The sequence below is a fragment of the Vigna radiata genome, chromosome 6 (genome assembly GCF_000741045.1).
Source record: "Vigna radiata var. radiata cultivar VC1973A chromosome 6, Vradiata_ver6, whole genome shotgun sequence".
NCBI classification, from domain to species: Eukaryota; Viridiplantae; Streptophyta; class Magnoliopsida; order Fabales; family Fabaceae; genus Vigna; species Vigna radiata.
The window spans coordinates 3,093,616-3,113,992 of NC_028356.1; the positions used below are offsets into that span (position 1 = coordinate 3,093,616).

A 20,377-nucleotide genomic window follows, 5' to 3' on the forward strand; every position below is an offset into this window, starting at 1 on the left:
TATATATATATATATATATATATATATATATATATATATATATTGAGTAAAATTAAGTTTGAAAAGATTGCAGATCTGTACTGGCATGCACTCCTGAATAAGTGGGATAAAATGCTACCCATTGTCGAAAAAGATCCAAATAGTGTACGCATTCAATTGAATAGATTAGGCGACAGAGCTCTTCATGTAGCAGCAGGTGCGGGGAGCACTGCTTTTGTTCAAGAGTTGGTTAAGCTTATGAGCCCAGGAGATGTGCTAATACATAACGAAGATCAGATGCTTCCAGTTCACTTGGCTGCTTTATCTTTCCATCACAGAATAGTGCAACTTCTATGTTCTGACCATCTGCTTGACAAAATGGCTTACAAGGATATTGAAAAACTCTTTTTTATTACCATTACCAACAACATGTTTGGTAAGTGCATCTATAACTCATTAAACACCCTTTGTTTATCCCTTTTTAAAGATAGTTGTAGTACTTTTCATGTTTTACTAATTAGCTAATTCCACCAATTCAACTGATATGATCAAATATCTTCTGTTAAATTCACTATAACTCAATTACAAATTTAATGATCTGTTCAAATTATTTTGATACAAACCCAGATCAGATTCAAAATATAATTTTCAATTTGGTAGCACTTTTTCTTTACTTTATTAGAAAATTTATACTCCTAATTAATGCATCAAAATGCTTTTCTCCACCCTTTTGTCTTCATCAAATAAAGTTTCATTATCAACACACATCATTTATAGCTTTTCTAATGTTTATTATTTTTCTAAGCTTTTCACTTGAACTCCCTTTTTGAAATATGAGACTTCATGGATTGATGAAGTCGGTAAATGAGTTGGAGTAGAAAATTCATTTAGTATCTATAACTTGTTGATCACTTTCTCTAAGATAACAACTTTTTGATCACTCTATTTAAAATAGGGAAAAATCTTTAAGTAATTTTCCCCTCCAATTGCATATCCCTTGGCCAGAGTACACATCTCTATATATTTACAATAATTTTCCCATTGATTGAATTATGTTTTAACTTTTTAAACTGACATAACCAATGAACTCGTGCTTCTTGTATACATGTAAAGGATATATGCTTCACACAATATCTTAACTAACTTAATATCTCTCAATTCTCATAATTTAAACTTTTTTTTTTATCACAAATGTTAGATGTTATTAGAACTTAAAGTATAATACCACTTTATTACAAAATTAGAACAATGTAAAGTAGAGAATGTACTATTTCATTTCACATGTATGAGTAACTTAATTATCATACATATTTGTTGTCCTTTAACAAACTAACCATGATGTTAATGTTCTAGAAAAACTGACACAAAATATGAACAAAAATTTCTCAAAAACCATGTAAATTATTGTTATTAAGAATTTATCCACGATATATTACGTAAGATTTTTAATAAAAGATAAACTTCTTATAAATTTTGAAGGACGTATGAATTAGTAAAGAACATTAAAAAGATTAAAAGAATAAATCCAAGATTTTATATGAATGATGGGAGAGAATGAAGAAATTGAGAAAAAAGAATGAGAGAAGTGCTGTGTTTTGAAATGAACAGAAAGACTCTATTTATAGAGTAGGGAAACAAGTGAAGTCAGTCCAAGTCCATTGCCTTTTTGCAATATACAAGCTAAATTTACAACACTTAATAACCCATCAAATGCTTAATATATATAATTCCACTAGAAAATACCCTTACTAACTCATCTTTCCCTTTTCTAGCAACCCTAGTTATGTAATTACTATTTCAAACAACCTGTACATGTTCATAATCGCTATTTACCTTGCCTTCTGCATATATGCACTTCATCGTGGCTATTTAATTTGTGCATTTGACAGATGTGGCCATTACACTATTTGAAAAACGTCCACTTGATTTGACCTTTGCAAGAGATGAACATCAGCTAACATCATTGCATATGCTGGCCCGAAAGTCTTATGAAGTTCTAGGTAAGCTTCATTGTCTTGGTTCTTAATTTAGAAATTTATGCATCTATATATTTTTAAATAAGAATTACTTCTTAATGGTCAATATTGAGTGTTATAATGGTAATATATTTGATATTTATAAAGTTATCAGTCTCATGATACAAACTTATAGCAACTGACAAGAAAATATTTACACTTGCAATTTTAAGTTAGGAGTATAGAACTTTGTAAATAGAAATAAAGCAAAGAATAAGTGCTTAATATAGGATCACCTTTTAATTTGACTTTTTCTTTTTATTTGTTTTAATTTTAATAATTTCTCGAACCAATCTAGGGAGAGAAATACAGGGCGACATTCAAACAGGAGGATCAATAGAAACGGGTATGGAATTGCTGTATAGGATAGTGGATGAAGTTAAAAAACTGCAAATCAAAGACATGTTGGCGTTGACTACTCAACCCTCCGCAGTGTTGTTTGATGCACTAGAATCAAGAAACGGTGACTCAGTAATACGGTGTTTTATGGGTGGTTCTTCATTACTCATCACCTTTAAGGACTTTAAGGGACGAAACCTAATGCACTTGTTTTTTCTATATCGACGTTTGGAATTCTTTGAACAATTCCAAAATGAGAGAAAACAATATTTACTAAGAGAAGTGGACAATGAAGGTAACAACGTTCTACACCTGGCTGCGCTTTTGGCCCCTGAATTCAAATCATTCTCAGGTTTAAGTGCAAAATTTCAAATGGAAAAAGAACTGTCTTGGTTCAAGGTAAATTTTTTCATTTTCTTATTCCTTATTCAATCGTTCGTTATTAATCAATATTGTAAGACATCAGTTCCAGAAATCATGACACGTGCTTGTGGTTGATAAATAGGATGCAGAGAGAATAGTTCCTGATGAATTAAGGAGTATGAGAAACAAGAAGGATAAGACACCAATTGATGTATTTTATGATGAACACAACCAGTTATCCAAAGGTATCAAAGAATCTGCGGTAGGAATAACGAATTCTGGGATGATTGTGGCAACGCTTGTTGCTACTGTAGCATTTGCAGCTGCTCTCACTGTTCCAGGTGAAAAGAACAATGCCTCGTTCATAGTTTTCATCTTCGCAAATGCAATCGCATTGTTCACTTCTTCTGCGTCCATACTCTCTTTCTTGACAAATTTCATTTCTTCAAGATTCGCAAACACTAAATTTGTTATATCACTACATCCCAGCTTGCATTATGGCCTTCAGTTACTAATGTTCTCCGTTGAGGCTATGGCTTGTGCTTTCATTGCAGCATCCTTTCTGATATTTGATCACAAAACAAAATGGGTTCCTTATGTAGTGATTCCAATGGCGTTTATCCCATTTCTTGTGTTTATTTTCTGCCAATCTAAGTTCTTGGACTCCTATTGGTCTAAATACTATCGTCCTGATCCCAAACTTGGGCACGAAACTTAATATTTACTCACCTACGTTAGCACAATTAAGCGTGTTATCCTATATTTTTCTGTATCTTAATTACTCCATGGTTGTATTCTCCACCTCATTGTATAATTTGTTTGTAAAATAATAGTTTGTGTATGTCGAAATATCGTTTCTCAATTCAGAATAAGAATAAAATTGTTATCCTTTTATTGAAGGAAAAATGACAATACATATTAACTAAGCCTATCTTGAAGCAACAAAGTTTGGAGGAGACGAAATTTATATTCGTTCTAATCATTAAAGACTATTGTGATTCAAACATTATAAGGAGACATCGAATCAGACAAAGCAAACCAGATCAAAGAATGTGGCTTGTGAACATCTTAAGGAACTCAAATTACCATGCAAAAAGTATTTTAATTATTTAAATATGGAATACCTAATTCTATATAAGAAATGGTTATTTTGAAAAGCCTTATCACATCCAACAATGTATACTATAGGGTCAGAGATTATACCAAGCCACTTTTACACACAGGATTCCAACTCTTCCCTCAAATTCCTACAAGACACCTTCATACAAAACTAACTCTATGTCTTACTAGTTTGTTTATGTCTTACTAGTTTGTTTATTAGCACTCCCTAAGTATTGAATATGGTAATTGCTGGTTTGGTTTCATAGTAGAAAAAGATTAAAAGACTCTCATGGTGAGACCTTGATGCAAGAAAACATCTAAGGAATGGGAGAAAAGAAAGGCAGAGAGAACTGAATGTGTGAAACATATACTTTGATGTAGAATCAGTCACTGAAACGTACCAAAGAATTTCCTATAAATAGGAACAAAACATAAAACAAAAAAAACTGATAAAACAGAAACTGAAATATATCAGTCCATCAGTACAGAAACTTATTCTTGGTTCTCTTCTGCACTTGATCTGCAAAACACAATAAATTATAACGTAAGAGATTTGATGACAAATGAATAGTGAAAAAAAATCTTAAATTTTATTTATATATTATTTAATTTCACTTCTCTTGTATCTAACGGAAGACTTTGCTTTTTACCTTAATTTTTAATAAAAACATACTTCGTTCAGTGAGAAAAAAATTAGAAGGAAGCTCTCTAACCTACGACAGAGAATGTTACACTAGTTCAATTTAGACCCGTATATTTCAAAATACACTTATGTTGGTCCTACATACACATAGTTGATGAGATAGACATTCTAGATATACATATAGTTGAAGAGATATAAATACACGTACAATTATCTCAGAATTCAATACTACAACCTTAAACAAATTACATAGTGTATATTGCCACACTTAATAATTATATAACACGCTTTTTAGACTATGCAAATCTCCAAACTTTAATCCTGATTTGGAGACAAATAACGACAGTCTATTTAATAGAAAACGCTTGTATGGATTTACTTGGCCATCATCATAATGTAAAAGTTTGGCAATTAGCTTGGATGAATGATTTTCAATGCTTTAATCAGTTTTTAGTTCAAGAAAGTTGTTTTGTTGCCTAGTTTTTTCTTATGCATGTAATTGACATTTGCTTTACTTTTGTTGATGTTTGCTTCCGACAACTTCTGGATGGAAATAGATCAATGAATCTGGAGAGAATGTTAGACACTTAAGTGGATGATTTATTTTGATGTCTGTCGAACATAGAACCCACCTTTTCTTGTTTACTGTCGGAATCTAGCTATGCTTGGGTTTTACTTTTGGAATTTAGCAGTCCTTCGGTTTTACTTTTTGAAGAGTATTCTCTTGATCTTCCTTCGTTACTTTTGGTTCCAATAAATCAGAAAAAAATAACATAAGTCCTTTTGATATTAGAAAAATAAAAATTTAATTATCCGTTATATTTTCCATTTTCACTTGATCAATTTATAACTATCATAAATTTTGATATTTAAAAGATTATCTTAAAACTAGAAACTAGTAAAAGGTCTTTCATGAATTTCATACTTTTCTTTGTCTTTATCATAAAATTCCTTTGTGTTAGACTCCATTGTGATGTCGATTAACCAAATTTTGACATCGGCAGATTTATTGATATCTGCTTTCATATTTTACTATGTGATTATTGCATCCATTATACAAGTATCAACTTCTTTCTCTTTCTCTGCTAGAAGATTCTTTATTAGCATAAAATAAGCATTGCTTCGGAATATTATGTTTTTCTGTAAAGTTTGTTTGATATTTATTTTTATTATGATAATGCTTTTGTATGTGGTCAAATTTCTTGTAGTAATGACATTGTTTCCATGTGGCCAATAATTTTTTTCAAGTAATTTATCCTTTTACAAATTCCACAAGAGGGATATTTTCCTTTAGAAATCATAGAAAAACTTCTACAATTTTTTTTCTATAAATCTCTCATCTACTTTTCTTTCTTTCATATCCTTTATTCTAAGACTATAATTTTAATTTTGATTCAAAATCATTTTCAATCGAGTCTTCTTCATGTCTTTTCAATTTTTATTCAAAAGTTTCAAGAAAGTTAGTTGTATTACTCACAATGTAGTCAAATCTTTTGTTTATATAATCATGATTACCATTGGATCATATTTTTGGAGAATACAAATTAAAATTTTCTCAAAGATATTATTTGCAAAACGTTTTCCTCCTACCCTTTCATATGACTATTTATTTCTTTTGTTGTAGAATGGTAGTCTTTAATGGTCTTATATTATTCCAATCTTATTAATTCAAATTCTTACATTAGAGAATGAAGTTTAATATTAAATACCTCATCACTTCCTTGAAACTCCTTATGTTGTGTTTAAAGCTTACTTTGAACTTGTGACACCTATTATTCTTGGAAAAATTGTGTCATTAATTGCTTGTTGAAAAAGATATAAAGCTTTTCAATCATTTTCCCTTAACACTCTCTTCTAAGTTATAGTAAGAAGGAAGAGATCTTCTAGAATAATGAATCTTTTTTCTATAATGTGTCATAAATCTTGAGATCGAAAATATATCTTTAATTTGAAACTTCAAAAATCATAATTTTCTCTTGTGAAAATAAATATTGTACTTGATGGTGTATGATTTGTAATGACTATGGATTGAGAAAATATTTTGAAAGTAGTGTAAACTGGAGTTATAGTTTTCTTTAGTGAAATGTTATAACCAATATTTTACTGAACTGTTATAAACCAATATTTTGATGGATTTTACACCACAAAAATGGATTAATTTCTTGAACGTTCTCAAGTTTTGTTGTATGTTGAATTTCTTGAATCTGTCTTTCATGTTTTTTCAGGTTACAGAAAATTGCATGTTCTTAGCTTGGTCACTAGATTGTCCGTATGCATTCAATAAATATGGTTGTTGTTCTTCAAAGGGGTGTGCATGTTAAGAAATCCTATTTCAGCAATTACTACAAAGATTTTGAACTCAGATTGATCCATTCCAAACAAGCATGTCTTGTTAAAATAAACGACGGCACAAATAAAAATTAAAATTGAATAGTACTCTTACTTGAAACGAGATGAAAATTTACTAATGAAGTATAAATTAAAATTTTTGGGTATGAATCCAAGTAATAAATTAAGTAAAAGTGAAAAATTTGAACAATATATATGAAAAAAAAAAACTAATAAGATATTTTGGATAGGAGATGATATATTATATCTCTTGTATATGATCCTTAAGATGAATTTAACATTACAAAAACATTCATCTATGACAAAAGAAACTTCTATGTAAAAAGAGAGCCTCCAGTAACAAGATAATTTAAATGAATATAAAACTTATTAAGATATAATGATATTCAATTTTATTTTGTAACTTTAAATCACAATAGGTTAAACCAATTTTAAATTAATTCTATTTCAGTGGATAATCCAACTTCATAAATTGACACCAACATAACAAAGAGATGGTGATAGACGTTGGGAAAGTTGTGTCCACGATGTTGAAAAAAGTATGAAGCTTCAATTTCTCTTTATTCTCCCATCCAACCCTTACTTACAAAATCGAGTTCATCAAGTAACGTACTTTGGAATCTGATTCTTCTACACTTTTCTTTCCGATATCAGAAAATTAAAAATAGTAATTAAACATTCAAAGTTACATATTTTCAACTTTAACTTATATTATTACCACTTAGTGTTGTTTCCAAAACATTTAATTTTTAATTTTTCAATTTTGATATATTTCGAAAAGAGTATGCTTTTATTCAAGATTCTCCATCATATCAGAAGCATCTGTCACCTTACCATACACGCCACTCATGTAAGCTTCTCATTATCTTCTTTATTCTATATATGTTCTTAGCTTCAACTGTGTCTTATAAAATAGCCTCTGTCATCGCCTACACGAACTTCCCACTCGAATCTCCCAGGTAAACTCAATTCTCACTTTCACTCTATCTTCTTTCTTCTCTATATACTTTTAGTCTGTATTATGCCTCCTGGTTCACTTACTAATACTGAAAAAACAGATACTGATATTCTAAACATTTAATACTAAAAATGCTATCTATATGTTAACAATATTCTTTTCATGAAAAAGATTAAACAACAACATTTTAAATTAGAAAAAATGATTTTATTAAAAACAATTTAGTATATTATTTTTATGATCAAGTTTTAAATAAAGTAAAGACCTCAAATGTATTAAAATATAAATGTGATACAGAATTTCATTAAATTATGACACTTAAACTTTCAAACATAATTAGAAAAGAAGGTTTTACATTATTATTAGGGTGAAGGTTAGAGGGCTTGGAAAGAAGGAAGCAACAACATGAATCCGGATGTACCCAACATTAAGATTAAGATACCAGGAGATGATGAAAGCCATGACCAAACTCCTCCTCCTGTTGCTGCTTCACATGCCGCATCACCAGATTCAGTGGATGAATTTACGATCTCTGTAGATGGTAAGTTATGCATACTTGAAACTATGGCATTCACAAGGGTGCATGACCAAACTCTTAATACAATAATATTGCCAGAAAGATTTCAGTTTTAAACAAGATGGCAAGTTATGTGTATATGTATATACAGTGACTAAAGTTAAGTTTGAAAGGATTACAGATCTGTACGCTCTTGCAAGCTCGGATGATCAGTGCTATAAATTGCTAGCCATTGTTGAAAAAGATCCAAATTGTGTACGCATTCCATTGACTAGTTCAGGCGACAGAGTTCTTCATGTAGCAGCAAATGCGGGGAGCACTGCTTTTGTTGAAGTGTTGGTTAAGCTTATGAGGCCAGAAGATGTGCTAATACATAACGAAGATCAGATGCTTCCAGTTCACTTGGCTGCTTTATCTTCCCATCACATAATAGTTAAACTTCTATGCTCTGACCATCTGCTTGACAAAATGGATTACAAGGATATTGAAAAACTCTTTTTTATGACCATTAGCAAATACATGTTTGGTAAGTGCATCTATAACTCATTAATTAAACACCCTTTTTAAACATCTTTTGGTTATAACAAGTACTTAACATTTTTTATATTGTTTAACTAGATAAAATGAGTCCTTGAATTGATTTTGTGGTTAATATATAATGATACTACACTTATGACATTTTGTTGCTTTAAGTAAAAACGTGTTGGAGAATAAGAGACCGCTATCTTCACTTAAGTAAGTGCTGGTCAGAAAAACAATTTCTTGATCGTTATAAATGATAGAAGTCATTAACGACTTCCTTGTTTAACATGTTTTTAATGAAATTAATAAAAATTATTTATCATTTTAAACTAACAGAATATCATTTTATATTAATCACAAAATTTCACAATTCTTAACATATAAATAGGCATAAGAAAAATGAAAAAAAAAATTAGGTCACTCTGGTTGATAAAAGAACTAATAATAGGAATTTAATTAAAAATCATAAAAACTTTTATTGTTCCATAAAACAAAAAAAATAATATAAGAACTTGATTAAAAATGTCTTAATTTATGAGACTTAAAACTTAATTAAGTTTTTTTTTATATTATTTATATTTTTTTTTTCTAATCAGAAAATTCTCAACAATTTTTGCATTTACTCTCAATCTTATAAATTTTTCAAATTTCAAGGACCGGTGAAAACAGTTTGCAACTTGTGTGTGAACATAGAATAGCTTCACATTTTTTCATGACATTCTTAAACTTTCACTTTAATCTAATTACTTCATTATTAATTAACTCCAATATAATTGTTTTTACAATGATTTTGATATCTTCCATATATAACTTGTTTCCACCCTTTTGTCTTCATCAAATAATGTTAGAGCAACACACATATCATTTATAACTTTTCTAATGTTTATAATTTTTCTTAGCTTTTCACTTGAACTCCCTTTTTGAAAGATGAGACTTCATGGATTGAAGAAGTCGGTAAATGAGTTGGAGTAGAAAATTCATTTAGTATCTACAACTTGTTGATCACTTTGTCTAACTAAGATAACAACTTATTGATCACTTTATTTAAAATAGGGAAAAATCTTTAAGTGCCTTTTTTCCCCTCCCAATTGCATATCTCTTGGGCAGTGTTTACATCTCTATATTCCCATTGATTGAATTATATTTTAACTTTTTAAACTGACATAACCAATGAACTCGTGCTTCACTCCATACTCGGTGCTTGGCCAAATCAAAAACGATCAATTGACCACACACATCAATTTGCACAAGATAGAAAGGCTTCTTTCTTATTATTTAGTTTCTTTGGGAAAACTACTTGTAAAGGATATATGCTTCACACAACTGAATATATATCTTAAGTAAGTGAATATTTCTCAGGTTTTATAATTTAAACTTTTTTTTTATTACAAATGTTAATTGTTAGTATTTTGTATAACTTAAACTCTGATATCATTTTATTACAAAATTAGAACATTGTAAAATAGAAAATGTAATATTTCATTTGACATGTGTACGAGTGATTTAATCATCATACATATTTCTTGTCATTTAACAAACTAACCTTGATGTTAATAACCCTTCAAATGCTTAATATATATAATTACACTAGAGAATACCCCTTAATGTATACTAACTCATCTTTTCATTTTCTGGCAACCCTCATTTTCTAATAACTGTTTCAAACAACCTTGTACATGTTCATCATCGCTATTTACCTTGCCTTCTGCATTTGCAGTCCATCATGGCTATTTAATTTGTGTGTTTGACAGTTCTGGCCATTAAATTATTTGAAAAACATCCACGTGAATTGACCTTTGCAAGAGATGAAAAACAGCTAACATCATTGCATTTGCTGGCGCGAATTTCTTATGCAGATCTAGTAGGTAAGCTTCATTATCTTGGTTCTTAATTTAGAAATTTAAGCATGTAAATATTTTAAAATAAGAATTACTTCTTAATGGTCAATATTGAGTGTTATAATGGTAATATATTTTATATTTATTAAGTTATCAGTCTCATGATACAAACTTATAGCAACTGACAAACAAATATTTACACTTGCAATTTTAAGTAAGGAGTATAGAACTTTCTAAATAGAAATAAAACAAAGAAAAGGTGATTAATATAAAATCAACTTTTAATTTCACTTTTTTTTTTATTTGTTTTCATGTTAATCATTTCTCGGACCAATCTAGAGAGATCTAGATTTGACCATGATGATGAAACATACGTCTACGGAGAGGGTATGAAATTGGTGCAGAGGATATGGACTGAAGTTAAAAAACTGAAAATCGGAGACATTTTGGCGTTGACTACTAAACCATCCACAGTGTTGTCTGATGTATTAGAAACAGCAAACGATGACTACCAATCATAGAATTATAGCGTGGCAAAAGAGAGAAAGTGAAGAGAAAAAGAGAAACTGTTGTATTCATTGATCGATTACAAAAATACAACTAAGGAAAGATATATATAGGAAAGGCAATACAAAGGAAGAAACAAAAGAACGAAGAAAAAAGGAACCGAGCTATCCGGACGGGTAAACAAAAGGAAACCGAACGGAAAAGATAAAAAGGAAAAATAACCGGACGGGTCACTCTAAGAGAGACCGGACGGTGAACAATATAAATGTTATCAACCAAATATATTATTTTATGAGGAGTTTTGCAATAATCACGGCGGACTCTTATGGACGGAACCTACTGCCCTTGTTTGATCTTCCAAATGATAAAAAACAGCGTTTACTAAGAGCAGTGGACAATGAAGGTAACAACGTTCTACACCTGGCTGCGCTTTTGCCCCCTGAATTCAAATCATTCTCAGGTTTAAGTGCAAAAATTCAAATGGACAAAGAGCTCTCTTGGTTCAAGGTCAATTTATTCATTTCCTTATTCCTTATTCAATCGTTCTTTTTATTAATTAGTATTGTGACGTTGAATAACCTTAAATTAGGGATAGGTTTTATGTCTCGGTGATTTTGATAAAGATAAGATAGATTGGTAATTTTGATTTTTCATTATTAGATTAGGGTAGTGTATTATTTTATTGTTGATATAGATAAAGATAGATTAAATAGTATTATTTAGATTAAGCTATTTAGATGTTATTTTTTATTTTTATTTTTATTCTTTTTTTCTTAGTTAAAAATGCACTTATTTAAAGAATGTATGGTTCAATGAAAAAATCACCATAATGAGTTTTATCACATCTATTTTGTGTGTGTTTATCCATATTTAACAAAGTAGTTTCAGAGTTTTCATACTGAGTGTCGAGTGAGAGAAAAAAAAATAGAGTGAGCATGCTTGAGAAAAATATAAGATTGGGATAACTAATCTTGTAAACGGTATTTTCTTGCCACAATTGTCGAGAAAAACCAATTATGATAATTGGAGCTTGCAAATAAGGGTCCTTCTTGAATTCCAAAACGTATGGGATGTAATGGAGAGCGAGTACTAAGAACCCATGAAGGACGAAGAACAGACAATGGTCTAGATTGTTGTATTGAAAAAGACCTGAGTGAAAGACAAATCAGCTTTGTACCTATTGTACAGAGCAGTGGACGAATCAGACTTTAAAAAGATAGCAAAAGCTGCATTCAAAAGAAGCTCAGGAGATCCTTGAGATAACGTACAGAAGGGACAACCGTGTTAGGTAGGTCTGGCTTCAAACTCTTAGAGTGGAGTTTGAGAATCTAAAGATGGAAGACACAGAATGAGTGACCGGGCACATAATTTGGGTGGAGAAAGTGGCAAATCAACTCGGCAGGAATGGAGAACCGTTGCCAGCCTGCCAGGTTGTGGAGAAATTTTTGAGATCATTAACAAATTATTACGAAAGCAAAGTTTGCACCATTAAGGAGTCCAAAGGCCTATCAACACTTTTAGTTGAAGAGCTTGCCGAGTCACTTAAGACGCACAAACAACAGAGAAAGAAGAACTTTCAGGCACTTGATTAAGCACTTCAAGCACAACATAACGTGAAGGAAGATGCTCAGAACATTCAGGGCCAAGGTCTTGGAGGCTGTGACAAAGGTGATTTTAAGGATGACATCAAAGAGCAAATCGGTCAATAAAATCGATGTGGCCAAGACAACGGAACAGTTAAGGAGGTCAATCAATAATTGAGGTTTTAGGTGTGACTAGCACGACTACTATGCTACAATTGACAAAGTGCTACAATTGTGGTAAGAAGAATCTTCTTACATAGGAAGATGACGAAGAAATAGTTCAGTTGATGTCAAAGAGCTTAAAGGCTGACCTGCCGAGATGGAGATCAGATGTCGAGCTATTTTCAGGTTGTGTCGAGCTGATTGTTGTCAAACTGAATCTTAGCAGGAGACTGGAAGTCGGGCACAAGGAGAACTCGAGAAGCTTACCAAGTAGCGTAGGGAGCCCAACATTGTGGATGGAGAGCTCAAAAGTTCTAATAGAGAGCTCGGAAGTGCAAAGCTCAATGCAGATAAAGAGCTCAACATAATGTGCAAAGAGCTCGACAGAGAACCTGGTGAAGAGCAAGGACAACTAATGAAAATGAAGTCGACAAAAGTAATTAAAAAGTCAGTTAAAGCAACAGAAAAGTCAACAATGAAGAAAATTTAGAATTTGAATGTGATTGGAAGAATCCAGTCTGAGGTGGGATGATGGACATCAAAAACTGAAATATAGGAACAAAAGATGAAAATTTTAAGTTACAAAAGAGTTTTGTTGAAAAAACTTAAATTAAATATAGATTTTAAATCTTATTTTATCTTTGCCGCATATGCTGTGGTGTTTTTAATTCTTAATTATTAGTTTGGATCCAATAATTTTAGTTTGATTTTGATAAAAATAAAATAAATTTATAATTTTGATTATCTATTATTAGACTGGGATGCAATATTATTCTTTTGTTTATATAGATAATGATAGATTAAATAGTATTATTTAGATTAAAGAGGGAATATATTATCTTTTGTTTTTATTGTGTGCATCTATGCTATGGTTCAGTAAAAAAATCACCATAAGTAAGTTTTAGTGCATCTATTTCTTTGTGTGTCATCTATATTTAACATGTAAGAGTTCCAGAAATCTTGACACGAACTTGTGGTTGTTAAATAGGGTTTGAAGAAAAGAGTTCCTGATGAATTAAGGAGTATGAGAAATAAGAAGGGAAAGACACCAATTGAAGTATTTTATGATGAAAACAATCAGTTATCCAAAGATATCAAAGAATCTGCTAAAGGAATAGCGGATTCTGGGATGGTTGTGGCAATGCTTGTTGCTATTGTAGCATTTGCCGCTGCTCTCACTGTTCCAGGTGACAAGAAATCTGTTAACAATGCCTGGTTCATAGTTTTCATCGTCACAAATGCAATCGCATTGTTCACTTCTTCTGCGTCCATACTCTCTTTCTTGTCAAATTTCACTTCTTCAAGATTCGCAGACGCTGAATTTGTTACATCACTACATCCCAGCTTGACTGTTGGCTGTGGGTTACTAATAATCTCCGTTGCTGCTATGGTTGTAGCTTTCGTTGCAGCATCCTTTCTGATATTTGATCACACAACAAAATGGGTTTCTTATGTAGTGACTCCAATGGGGTTTTTCCCATTGCTTGTGTTTATTCTCTTCCAATCTAAGTTCTGCGAAGACTCCTATTGGTCTAAATACTATCGTCCCAAACTTGAGTAACTTAATACTCAAGCACCTACGCTAGCGTCATTAAGTGTGTTATCCTATATTTTTCTGTCTTAATTACTCCATGGTTGTATTCTCCACCTTATGTTTAATGTTTAATATGGATTAATTTTATGCTTGATTTGTATATGGAAAATCCGTATATAAATTACATACGGAAAAATCCGTATATAAATCCGTATGTAATTTATATACGGAAAAATCCGTATATAACTTATGGTTTTATAAAAAAAAAATTAGATGATCTCACATCTACATCCAATAACTAATAGTTTCATATATTGATAAAAGTCAAATAAACTATCAAATTATAAATAATAATACCAAATATCTTCATGTTAACAAAAGTGTCAAAGAAAGTGAATTATTTAATGTCATACAACACTACCTCACTCTCGTGGAGAACAAATTAATATCCTTATCAAGTGTATAAAGTAGTATAAAAATAAATGTTACTTGGAGTAAGCCATCGGACACAAAAAGTACACGACTAAAATAGAAAATAATATGCAAGGAGTAAGCCTTATACCAACTAAGGAAACCAAAACGTGAGGCTGGAGTTCTTAGTTCAAAATTAAGAGCCCTTGCTGTGTAGGGAATCTGGATGCATAAAGGTTGGTAGCCTACATCTAGGAGCTCATTTTCCCACATAGAGGCGTTTAAGTGTGCTTCCAAGTACTTCTCAAGCAAATTAAATGAAACCTGCAGCAACGAAATAAGTTGAAAGGATTAATAAGTTATTTTTATGTTTACTGCTATAATTAATTGAAACATTAAACAATAAGTTACATAGATGTATTTTCCAGCATCAGATCACAACATTGGTTCTACAAGCTTCCAAATGAGTTTTCCAATCATTACTTAAATTGACAGCAACATACCACAAGATTGGTTGGACAAGCTTCCAAATGTATTTTCCAATCATTACTTAAACTGCATTGCTTCAACTCTACCTATCTATCCTTGAGTTCAACAATATCTAAAAGCTTGTACCTATCCTTATGAACAATGAAAACATCAGAGTCACGACCAGATTGACTAAATAAAATTGAAAGGAAAGGGTAAAACACTCAAATCAATAGACACTAGCAATGACATGCAATAAATGTAATAGGTAGAAGACAATAAACATGATTACAAGAATGGAAATTGTAAAGAACATAGATGCCGTGCCAAAATTGTCTAACAAAAAAGTTAAGAATTTACATAATTTAAAAAGTTGCATTAAGCTTTCAAGTAAGTTTCAATAAATTATGTCAAGTACCAAAGGAATGGGAAACCATTATACATGTATAGACACTTTAGAAGCTTAACAATAAGGAAAAGTTTATTACTTTTTATAATAGAGCAACATGTTTTAATCAAGTTCCTTCGTACTGTTGAAAACCATACATATATGGTAGAAACTAAACTATTAATCATTCAGTTATATAATTGAAAGGTTGCTACAACGTTAGCATAAGTTATAATTGGAGACAACAATATTCTATTATTCCAATCTAATCCATTGAATTATTCAAAACAAAACTTTTAAATGATTGGCTATATTTTAATTTATAACTTCATTTTCTATCTATTAAATGCATTTTTTTATATACTTTTTAGTTTATTAATCAAGTAATTGATAAATATTATTGGGCTAGAGGATGAGATGAAAGTAAAAGTTAAAAGACAAAAATAACATTTGAGATGAAACTAAAAATTATTTCTTATATTAAATTTGTTAATAAGTTTAACTTCTTTATAAAAAGCATGATTCTATAGTAAAGTATGCCATTGACAATCCCAGACATGAGTATTAAATAATTGATGTAAATAATTATTTAGGAGTTTTTAGAATTTGAAATATCCAACGTGAGCTTAAATATTTATATATTTATGATTTCAAAATACTAATTAAACAAACTATAGGAAATTATAGCTCTTGTGAAATACCTCACCAACTTCAACAGTGATAACATGAGGTGAATTCGGCAAAACTTCTTTTAAGCATGTCTTCTACCTGCAACCCAAAATCACCCAATTAGACAATAATAAGAGTTCAAATTTTCAACATAAAATGAAACTACTTGTAACATTTGTGATAGATGAAGCTGACATTACACATTCATTCTAAGTAATTTTGATTGTAACATTTGTGATAGATGAAGCTGACATTACACATTCATTCTAAGTAATTTTGACTGTCAAAGTTTTCCATTTTGCTCCATAATCAGAGCTTATAACCAACTATCTCATAATAATTCATCTAAGCTTAATTGCTTAATTTTCAGATTAAAAATACTATATTGGACTTCCAGTTTTTAATGTACCTAAGCCTCTTGTATTTTATATACCAATGCAAAGAACTAAAGAATACCTTCACTGCTACACGTTTGAGTGATGTTGCAAGAAGATAAGCCTTCACAAGTTTATAAACTAATATATCTATTTAAAGGGAGTGGTCGACTGTTATTCCTCAACCAAGGATGACCTGCATGTGCAGAAGTATGCAATAATTAGTTTAATAAACCAATACTCATTTAATAGTATTTTTTATGATAAATTCAAATTTACGGGGCAGTTTACAATTACATAATATTAAAAAGATTAAAATTTTGTGGGGACAATTACCCCCAAAGTTTACAAAGTACATCATAATTTCAAACACTTAAATACTCTCAAACATACCAACTCGGTGTGGGATTTAGACACCACCACATAATGCTCAAGTCCCTGTCAAAATAAGAATCTCATAATGATTAGCATAGGACGATAAATAATTGAACTGATAAAAGAACTTACTTAGAGCTTGGACAACTATCATTCTTTTCCTGTAGTGCTTGTTTCGAAGCCGTTTCACAAAGTCCTTTGGCTTCTATAGAGGCAGTAGGCCAAGGTTATTACCATGTCATAGAAATACCACGACAAAATGGATGGTTTTGAAATAGAGTACGAAACAGGGGACCCTATAGTGCATCTTACTGTCAAAAGACTAATAATAGCCCACCAAATATTACAAGTGATTATTTTCTCCCTTCCCTTTCGATTAGCCTGGGCTCAATTAATATGCATCAACAATGTATTATTCTCTTCTGCATTTTATGTGGTGTTACATCGGGTGAAGGCTATTCTTGACAACTTTCTGGCCATATTTCGTCCATTTGTAACCATCATCAAGCACATCTACATCGCTTCTTGTTTGAAAACAAAACCTTGGTTCTCTAAGCTTCCTCCTTATTTTTCACCTTGCTCTTCTCTGAAGCGGTGCTCCTCCACCTACCACAAAAACATATAACGTAAATAACTTGATTCAAAATATTTTTTATACCCATTAATCACATCTCTTGAGTTTAAAGAAAAACAAAGACAATTAAAGAAAATGGACAAGCGATTTGTCTGAGAGAGAACATGTGACGTCAAGGATTCATAAGTGTGTTCGAGATTCAACAAGAATATATCAAGACTTCTGCATCTTTAAGTCTCGCTCCCAGTAATAAGGGTTGTTTATTACCATTGTAACATTCAGTTATAATGTGTTTATAATGCACCTACTGTTGTTGTGATATTTATCCCTTTAAATGAGGTCATATAATTCATTTACTTAATTCCCATATGCCAGAATTTCTAATAATCAAAACACTTACTGATTCCATCATTTCAACGATCCAAAGAATTGCATATCACTTCATGCCAATGGGGCATGTATTGTGACTCATCAGTAAACAATTGTGATATTCTAATTAATGTTATACTATTTCTTATAGGAAAGAAATGTTGGCCACAAACATTAACGAAGAAATTGCTTTAGATGTACCAATATTGGCCACATAATTATGAAATGAGAATCTACTTAATGTGAGAATGGTGACTAACAGAGAGTAAAACATTATCAAAGGGTACAACAACCATGGAGAGCAAAACTACTTGTAAAACACAACAGAGAGTTTTCTTTAGACAAACTCATAAGTAGTCAAATAGAAAAAAAACAAAAACTCAAAGGCACGGTGACTAACACTAAAAATAGAAAGCAAGAAAATATGCTCAGGGAATAACATTAAAAAAAATTCTCGGAGAATGTGATGGTGACCAGGGAGTAAAACTTCCTAGTCACAATCTAAACTAAAAGTATAAGGCTACATGATAGAATGTGCATGACGTTACATGACAGAATGCCTCCCCCTGCTATAGTCTCACTCTAAAACATTAAAGTCATCCATTCCACTATTGAAACATGTTTCCAATTCACTTCTGCATCTCGACACAACCTTTGCTTCTAATTCAATCTTGAACTGATTATGTATAACTTGATTCCTTGCTTCTAAGTTACACTGATCCTGATGTGGATGAGAACCACAATAAATCAAAGTATAAAAAACAATAACTTGTGACAAGGGTCAAACACATAAAATGGTTTAAATCAACTTTATAATATGTACAAATGGGTGGCTGTCGTGGTGAAGCAGTAGCCTTCAAAACAGATATTGGGAGAAAGTGATGCAAACCAATCTCTCCCCATTACATAACTCCATGAACATTCATACAATCATTTCATCAAAAACCTAGACTGCATTTAAGCTTCTCTTACAAATTTCATCAAACATGTTCGTAAAGTTTTTTTCTCTTCACAGTTTAGGTACTGTTATAGGTTGGATTAGTTTACAAATAGTTAATATCCATATTTTATACGTTCTCATCATCATTGTATACATAACATTTGCATTTCAGAATTAGAATAGAACAAAACAATAAATAGTCTTGCAATTGTGACTCATTCAATAATATTCTCAATCACAAAACGCATAAAACAAAACATACCTTAAAAGCCCTCTGAATCTTCCCTAAATGCAACATTGGTAGCACAATGAAGATCTCCTAACCATGCACCACAAGAATCCCATAAAACTTAACAAGTATTAGTCACCCGAAAAACTTAACAAGTAACAATGCCCCAGGAAGAAATCCATCAACCTTGGCCTGAACAAACAAACGTGTTAGGCATAGATTAAAGAAGACCAAATTCTGACTCAACCGACAGCAAAACTAATCTTGATATTTTCTCCTATAAAGCTACATATTACCATTTACTTCTTCTATCAAATAGTGATTAAAAGTCAAATTTTGATATCATATACCTCAGCCACTGTTGTGATATGAGGCCCAAAAATTCACACATACAGTTGTGATAATAATATGGAGGCAGGAAAGTATGCTCAGCAACCAACCATATGAGTGGAAAATGAGAAAATCAAGTAATATCCATTGTTTGTAATTAAGTAGACTTCAAGGTGCTTACAACAGAAAATGCCAGATTTGATTAAAACTAAATAGTGATATCTATAAGCTTAAGCACGGCAGACTTGATCTTTCCCTTCACTTATGGTGATTTTAAATGGATGCCACCCAGGGTCCTTTAAATGTTGCATAAAAATTAATACAAAATATTATAAGTTTTTAATTTGAAGATTGGGTGGGAGTGAAGAATCCAGTATCTGCATTGCCTTCCTCAGTGAAGCATAATAAAATATCTTTGTCATTTTGTTTTGTTAGTTTTTATTAATTATATAAATTTCCAAAAAACATAAAGAAAAAAAAAACGAAATAAAAAAATCATATACGTTAACATCCAAACACGTTCTAAACATTGGCTGAGGTGTGTCCACAAATCTAATTATCGCCTTTAACTTTCATATATTTTGTACACATAAACATCAATTTGTTAACATCCAAACACGTTCTACACATTGGGCGAGTTGTCTCCACAAATATTCATCCAAGAACTTAATTTAGAATATATAGGATCTCTCTCCCAACGGTGTTCTTAAAAAGATATTTTAACAAGTTGGAGAAGAAGCTACATTTAAAATGTTTTTTTGGCTTACTCTTAAATAATATAGAATTATAAAATATACCAAAAACATGACAAGCTAGAAAAATTGTCAGAGTTAGGAAGAA

At 31.1% G+C, this 20,377-nt stretch overlaps 2 protein-coding genes across 2 annotated transcripts; both read left to right on the forward strand.

Annotated features, from left to right (window-relative positions):
* Window positions 1–111: 111 nt before the first annotated feature.
* On the forward strand, window positions 112–3,440 carry LOC106763253 (ankyrin repeat-containing protein ITN1-like). Its single transcript, XM_014647460.2, has 4 exons — window positions 112–415; window positions 1,869–1,979; window positions 2,293–2,732; window positions 2,839–3,440. Exons 1-4 carry the CDS (start codon window positions 112–114, stop codon window positions 3,412–3,414), a joined length of 1,431 nt encoding a protein of 476 aa, XP_014502946.1. The 3' UTR covers window positions 3,415–3,440.
* Window positions 3,441–13,900: 10,460 nt separating this feature from the next.
* LOC106763255 lies at window positions 13,901–14,437 on the forward strand. The gene has a single exon (XM_022781697.1). The coding sequence runs from the start codon at window positions 13,901–13,903 to the stop codon at window positions 14,435–14,437; it is 537 nt and encodes a 178-aa protein (XP_022637418.1).
* Window positions 14,438–20,377: the final 5,940 nt, after the last annotated feature.